General features: G+C 31.2%; 2 protein-coding genes across 5 annotated transcripts in view; one reads left to right on the top strand and one right to left on the bottom strand.

Annotated features, from left to right (window-relative positions):
* Positions 1 to 5040: 5040 nt before the first annotated feature.
* On the bottom strand, positions 5041 to 6095 carry LOC106873272 (calcium-dependent secretion activator 1). The gene has a single exon (XM_014920565.2). It carries the CDS (start codon positions 5941 to 5943, stop codon positions 5056 to 5058), a length of 888 nt encoding a protein of 295 aa, XP_014776051.2. The 5' UTR covers positions 5944 to 6095; the 3' UTR covers positions 5041 to 5055.
* Positions 6096 to 6263: 168 nt separating this feature from the next.
* Positions 6264 to 7946, top strand: part of LOC106873279 (nascent polypeptide-associated complex subunit alpha, muscle-specific form) — a 75394-nt gene continuing 73711 nt past the window's right edge. For all 4 annotated transcript variants that reach the window (XM_014920575.2, XM_014920576.2, XM_014920573.2 and 1 more), the window contains exon 1: positions 6264 to 6699. The gene's annotated coding sequence lies outside the window, so the exon portion shown is untranslated. The remainder of the gene's footprint in view (positions 6700 to 7946) is intronic.

Below are 7946 nucleotides of genomic sequence, written 5' to 3'. Positions count from 1 at the left end.
TATATATCCCTGTCACACTACTATAATGTTTAAAATCCTGATAGCTAACATAAATAATAAGCTATCAAATCTCTCTTCTTCTGAAGAAATATTTGATAAGGCAGCCCCCTACTATATCAACACCCAAGCTAACAGTGGCTTCACAGATAAGCTATATTACAACCCTTCAAGTGAAAATATAAAACATAAATATAGATTTAAAGATAGATCATGGAAAATAATTTGGTTTGCCCTTCCTTTCACTCTAAATGTTGAAACAAACAGACAAAACATTCCTGTCTCTTTTAGATAAGCATTTCCCAATAAATCACAAATACTAGATGATTTTTAACAGATGCTTTATTAAAATATCATAGTTTCTGCTTAAATACAAGGAACATTATAATTCGTAAAAATCCCGAAGAGCTCACTCTCAATTGTAACTGTTGAAACGCTGAAGCTTGCCCGCTTGACTATGTGTGTATGATAAACTCTGTCGTATACAAAGTAGAAGTAACAGCAATGCTTCAAGATAACTTTATTGAAAAGAATTATATCGGGTCATGCAAAGGCGATTTCAAGAAACATTATGCAAACTACCTATCTTCTTTCCACCACATAGGCAAAATAATGCAGCTAAGTTGGCTAGCTATGTGTGGAGTTTGAAGACCAACTCCACGCCACATGCAATTAAGTGGAGAATCATGGAGAAATCCAAACCATATATTAATGAGCCTAAGAACTGCAATTTATGCATAACAGAATGACCTCATATTCTTCTTAGACCCAAGAATTCCAACACTGCTTAATTAAAGATTTTAAATTTTTAGCAGGTGCAAACACACGGACAGGTTTCTTTTGTTGAACTGAAGGACACCACCCACTCCAAATGGAGTTGCTGTCTTGTTATTTTGTTCTACACCAGCTGCATTAATCGTGGTTTCTGCAATCAAGGAGGAGGGGTATCATATTTGGCTTTCACTTCTCTTTCCAGTTTTTGCATTAACCTAGTTTTTAAAATATATCTAACACATGAAGATTGCACAAAGATACAGGGCATATTTTATAAATAAACCTATTTAAAGTATTCAAAAATGGTGGTTCTCCGGCATGACCACAGCTGCATGGCTGAAATGAGTAAAAGCATGAAACTATTAGTAACTCTTTCAGAATGTGTATTAAACTGGTATTTATCTCTCACTGGATGGACTACTATTTTTGTTGATTCCACCTATTTTTGGATCTTTGAACTGTGTGTGTGTGTGTGTGTGTGTGTGTGTGTGTGTGTGTGTGTGTGTGTGTGCGTGTGTGTGTGTACATACATACACATATATGCATAAAAGCACACACACAAGCACATGATGGATATGTTTCTTTTAATTTCTATAAACCAGTTCCACTCAGAAGGTCTTTGTTGGCCCTGAGATTATAGTAGAGGATACTTCCTCAAGGTGTCACAAAGTGGGACTGGACCTAGAATCATGTTTTAAACACAACATTCTTAATCACACAGTTACATCTGCACACACACACACACACACCTGGGTAGAACTTTGAATTCTCTGTCAACATGTACTTATCATTTTATGCATTCAGTACTATTTTGAACAACTTCTATTTGATATTTTGGTAGTGAATCATGATTGATTTTTTATATATGTTAATTCTTTTTGAAATTTCTACCTTCATGCTGACAATACTTTTAGCAGCAACTTAAGACTGTTTTCATCAACAGTTTTTAATTTTAAGTATCTTATTGGCTTTTCATTTGAAGTCTTGCTGACTTTACTAGTAGATTTTTCTTTATCTATGGTGAAACAGCAACAAAGAAATCTGTTAGAGAAGAAGCCCTTAAAGCCCCCCAAAGACCCTTTCTTTCTGTAATGATGGTGACAGTGATATTTTGAAAAACTGCCTTTTATTTACTGATATTTTATAGCAGATTCTTCTGTAATTACTCTGACCTTGTATCTCCAGAACTACTAAGATAATGACCTCTAAAAGCTATTTGATGAGAGAATCAGGTCACTTAGGAAACTTTACATTAAATTATTTATTTTTATGCTAAAATATCAAAACATTTCTGTACATAAGCTATATCTTTGATAACAAAGAAAAGCTGTGGGTCATAAACTCAGTATGACCACATCTTCTATGGTAATCAAACTTTAAACTGTCATGCACAAATATTAAGCATTGGTTGTTAAGTGTTCTGCTACTTGTCTTCCACAAGGCTATGTTGAACCACCTGTGCTATTTTTCTTTTAACATTTTAAAAAAAATATTTTATTCCTAAAGCTGCATCACTCTGAGCAACTCCATTTTCTGTATACCTAGTAATCACCAATTTTTCAAACATTATATCAGTCACATGAATCTCGTTTATACTTTCCATTTCTTACTTCAAAGGAATCTACACAAAATAGAGATAATCTTTCCTCTCAAACAGATTCTGTCATAACAAACATGATACTAATCATATTGATTTGCGAAATGCTCATCTTGGCCAAAACATTTGAAATTCATACAGAAAGTTAAGCTTAGGTGCCTATAAAACTTAAACAATGTTAAATAATCTTTATATAAATCATAATTGCATTTTTAGTTATAAGATTCTTTTAAAACACAATTGGGAGACCTGTTTGGTAGCATTCAATTTCAATTCTGGTTATGTACTTAATAATTCTTGCTTTGCACAGAAATGACTGGAAGTTATTCAAATTCTGCAGGGACACCGGTTCATAATCAAGACTAAGAAACCAGTTGATCTGAAAATTTTCACATTTCCTAATTATCCTTAAACTCATTGAATATGGTTTTGAGTAGAATGACAACTGTACAGGGTGGGTGTATAAGTATTGGTGATCAGAATTAAAAAGATTAAGGAGTTATAACCAAAGTCCTCTATATATTTCAGTCTGAAAATAATTTAGATACATTTTGAAACAAATGTACATTTACTTTTAAAAATCATATAAAATTAATGTACATTTACTTTCAGTACCCCTTGTGAGATCACAAGCCATATCTTTATGTAACCAATATCCGCAACAAGGAATCGGTTTATTTGTCTATTAGCACTAATATACTCTCGAATATGTATATACATATATGCCCATATATGCAAATTATCAATCACTACTTATCTATATAAATTTATAAAAATTAAAATCAGCCAAAATTTTACAGTCCTTGTATATGCAACAAATATCAGTTTTGAAACCTTCATAAAATTACAAAATGTTAAAAAAACAAAAAAAAAACAATGGGAATAATCTTCATAAACATGATTTAATGAATTGAAAATATTTCATTATATATTCCAGAAGCATAATCTATGTGAATATTTTACTAATAAAAGATCATACTGGTTGCTGGCGTTCGCATACATTAATTTTAATATTTAATTTTTTCAGATAACATCAATAGTGGTCAAAATTTGTACGTTAGGCTTCTACTTAGTATAAATAAATAATTACGTTTACACATTTAAGCTCTTTATACAAAAATCTTTTCTGCCTTATATCCTAAGTACACTTCGTCAAAATCGAGGTTAATGCTCCTACTATCAACATTCAAGACGAGTGATTTCATAGCATCTAAATCAATAACAGAAATCAAATTTTATGTAAGGAAAAGCAGCAGCTAACCACGATTTAGTCGATATTTGCTATGTTGAGCTGAATATTCGCATTTTACAAAGATATGAAAAGGCAAAGTAAAAGGGATCGAATCAAGAAGACCTATTATTACAAGTGTGTATGTATTAAAAATAAATTGCGTGCGTGTGTTTTTACACACACACACGTATGTATGTATGTATGTATGTATGTGTGTACGTATGTATGTATGGAGAGGGAGAAGGAGAGGAAAAAAGACAGAGATAATCGGTGATTAGCTCCCTTAAATAGAGTAAAGTCTAATGAGTACCAACATCATAATCAGAAGATTAAGAAATTATTATTTCAATGCGGAGGTTTCAAGATTTTTTTTTTTTAATACTCAGTATTGTTAATAATAGGCAGATATGACAATTCATTGGGTCAATCGATAATGTGATACCAAAGAAATTAACTGACACCTAAGTATTACAATTTGTTCAATACAAAATGACCTTTAAAAAATTATTAGGAGTATCAGAATGAGGGTGTTATGTAAATGATATTATTCAACTATACAGGTTATTTCATCGCTAAAAATGCAGCATCATAAGGTAAATGAAAAAAAAAAATACCAAAAGGAAGCAACTGTCAATAATGATATTCAGAATATCTAATATCGTTAGGAAACAAATAACTGCCACAACTTCTAAATCTTTGTAACCCCCAAGGACTTAACAACTTGAGAGAAAAAAAGATCTCATTCTTTGTAAATCATCGCGAAATTAGATGGGTTTTCATGCGAATTTGAATCTCTGTCGTCTCGAGAATGTTATCAACTTAAATACGTGTGAAATACTACGCTATAAACACAAGTGCAATTACAGTGGATTCATCAAGTAGAACACGATCAAAGACTACTAGGAACTCATTCATTTTTTTAATAAATAAAACAATTTTATTATACATTTGATCTAAACATTTTTTTTTATTCATCAATAAATGAAACTATTAAAAATACAAATACTTCCTACATTTCTTAATAAAACTTAAAAATTGAGAGCAATTGCTGCCAAGTAATCGATGATCCAAAGCTTTCTCTATCTCTTCCTACCTATTACTCCTGTCTATCTTTATTGATTTTAGGGGATCCACTAGTTGTGCAATAAAGGTATTAAATGAGATGCTTTTTCACTTGAATTAATATAAATTCGATAAATCTTTTAGGTTATGACATACAAGCTGAACTATCATAAAACGAAAATAATTTCGAGATTTTACTTTCCACACTTTGTATTTATTGAATCAAGTTAATATTAATTCAAGTCAGAAACAACTCATTGAATATCATTATTATTCAACAACTGGATCCCCTAAAAATAATGAACATGTACAAGAAGAATAGATATAAAGCGATGGAGTGAGGATGAGCGTGTAAACTAAAACCTGATCTATGAAAAAAAAAAAAAAAAGAATTTCATCTGAAAATGTCAGGTAAACTAAAGAAATCACTTGATAGAAAAATAAACAATGGAAAAATAGTAATTATTGTTTCTATAGCAGAAAGAGATTTACTCACCTGACATGCATTGTATAATATTTGATGCTCGTATTTCTTAACAGTTAATATATTCTGGAACATATCATAAAGTTGCTCTTTGCTAAGAATCAGTTCAGAAGCAGCAGTGGTCCCTCTCTGGGGATGTTTTCGAGGATCTTCTTCACCTCGAAATATCGCATCATACTTGGTCATCCAGGAACTAAGGACAGTTTCTTTACTGAGACCATCTATCTCCGGTAAACTCCTCACCCGTTTTTCAATATTATTCTTAAAAACCTCTCTGAAATCGTTAGCAGATGACCCTCCGCTTTTGACCATTGCTAACACACGATCACTTTTAACGAATACTTCATAATAACTTTGTACAGCATTCGTGAAGGCTTCGTCAGCCACTATATTAGTTTCTCCATTCAAAAAGGCGCTGAATCTATCCTTGATAGTCTGCAGCTGTTGTTTAGTGATTTTGGTTTGTCGCCTGGCCATATCTGTCGGCTGCTTGGCATTAAACGGGTAAGCAATACACCGCATGACAAAGACATAAAGCTGCAATCGCCTTTTCCTTTCTTCTTCAGATTTTGCATCATTTTTATCGGCATCTTCACTTTTTTCCCTCTCACTTATTAGTGATGGACTAGGGCTAGACGGCCTTGCTTGACTGGTATTAGGTCGACTACTCTGCACACTCAGGTTATCCCCGCTTGCTGACAAACTCCGTTCAGCACTAGGTACACTAAGAACATCAGAATTTTCATCTTCGATAGTCTCATTTTCTGATTCTTCTTCACTGGATGATGGATCAAGCATATTAGGTATTCACTTTTCCCGAGCTGAATACCCTCACTCTAAAGAGGTGCTGATATACTAGTCTTTGACTCACAACTGGCTGACAATCAGGTTCGAAACCAGACTGACAATGGCCATACCATTAGCGCATGCGCTTTATTCAAGCAGACGACATCAATGATGAAAACCTTTTATCTTTTATTTTTAAATTCATATAATAATATTTCCTTTTAATTTATTGAAACAAAATTTTAACAATATTTTTAGAAAATATTGTATATCATTTGTTAATTTAATAACTTATTTTAATGACGTCATGCAAAACTGTGGGGACCCTCTGGTACACAATAATAGGACCCCGTAGAACACACATTTATAATGGCAGCCATTATGCCGATTTGAGTTCAGTAATCATCCGTTTTGGATTGTAGTAAACATTGTACGTTGTTATTGACATTTAGAACGTCAGAAATTCCAGGGTAGCTGGGATGAAGGGTAGTATGGACAACGTTGCTTTGAGGAAACTTTACTTATTAACACAGAAAGGAAAAATTCTCCAATTTAGACGGATTTCTTGAACCAACTATTTTTTGCATGAAATTACTTGCAGACAGTGTAAATAAACATACAGAACGGATCTTTTGTTACTTTCACTATTGTGATTGGAGAAAGTTATTCTCTGATTTTTCATTATCGTTTATTACATCGTATCGATACATTTCTTCATTAAGAAAACTTTTTTTTAACGCTGGAATATCGTCACCATAAGTAGAACGAGTAAGTACCTACGCAATCCATCTGTAAATATTGACGAACGTATGTGTTTGTGTATATATATATATATATATAAGTATATGTGTTCTATGTATACATTATATAATGTATATATATATATATATATATACATATATATATATATATATATGTATATATATGTATGTATATATATATCATTTATATATAAAGTGAATGGGTGTGATCAGTTTTCTGTAATAAATATTGTGTTAAATATTTCGAATTGATTTAGAAAATCTGTTTTTGGAATCTTTTACAAATATGTTCTGTTTTTCACAGTTCTGATACTGCTTATATAGATTTCTACCTCTATTTACATATATTAGGTGTGTGCGTGAGTGTATTTGTAACTCCCCGATTGAATAAAATGTTTACCATGAGATATTTATTTTATCTTAACGTATCACTCAAATGTGATAATGCATTTCGGATGGAATATTTTTTTTTCTCTCTATTAATTTTCTATGTAATACAAGAAAATTCCGAATATTTCTTCATTTTAAGTAGTAGCCTGTTTGTGTTGATAGTGCCAGTCGAACGTGTCTCACTAAACAGCCATATTAGTTCCCTTGCTAATCTGCTACTTTGAAAATATTCCTGTGAAAATTTCTTTTCAAACGAATACTTTGAGCTGTTTATTTCGTTTAAAAAATATAAATTGTTTTTGTTTTGTTTATATTATTTAGATTATCTAAATTGCACGTGTAAATGTATTAATTGTACGTTTTGTTTTATACTTAAAGACATTATGCAAAAAAAAAATAATAATAAAAGGTTCGGTGTTGGTTGTGCTTTGTTTCTGTTTAATTAAAAACACATAATGTGAGATTCTAGTTCATTAATTTCATAATTATTCTAAAGCTTGATGAATTTTCAAAGATTTTTATTTAAGCTGAAATGTAAATAAATGAAAGCTGATATAAATCACTAAATTATGTTATGACCTTAATCAATTCAAAATGACCTGATTTTCATTTTTTACTTGCGTTGTCTTCTCTTGTGGCGTTCAACAAACATGACGGCAATTTTTAATTGTTCGCGTGTGAATGGATATGTGATCTAATCTTTATGTTAAAGAAATACGGTTTCGAGGAAATTTTTTTATTCCTTCATATTCAGTTTAGTTTCTAGATATGTGAATGCTATATATATATATATATATATATAAATATATAAATATATATATATATATAAATATATAAATATATATATATATATAAATATATAAA

Source organism: Octopus bimaculoides, chromosome 1 (assembly GCF_001194135.2).
Source record: "Octopus bimaculoides isolate UCB-OBI-ISO-001 chromosome 1, ASM119413v2, whole genome shotgun sequence".
Classification (NCBI taxonomy): domain Eukaryota; kingdom Metazoa; phylum Mollusca; class Cephalopoda; order Octopoda; family Octopodidae; genus Octopus; species Octopus bimaculoides.
This window is presented reverse-complemented; position numbering and strand designations above follow the sequence as displayed.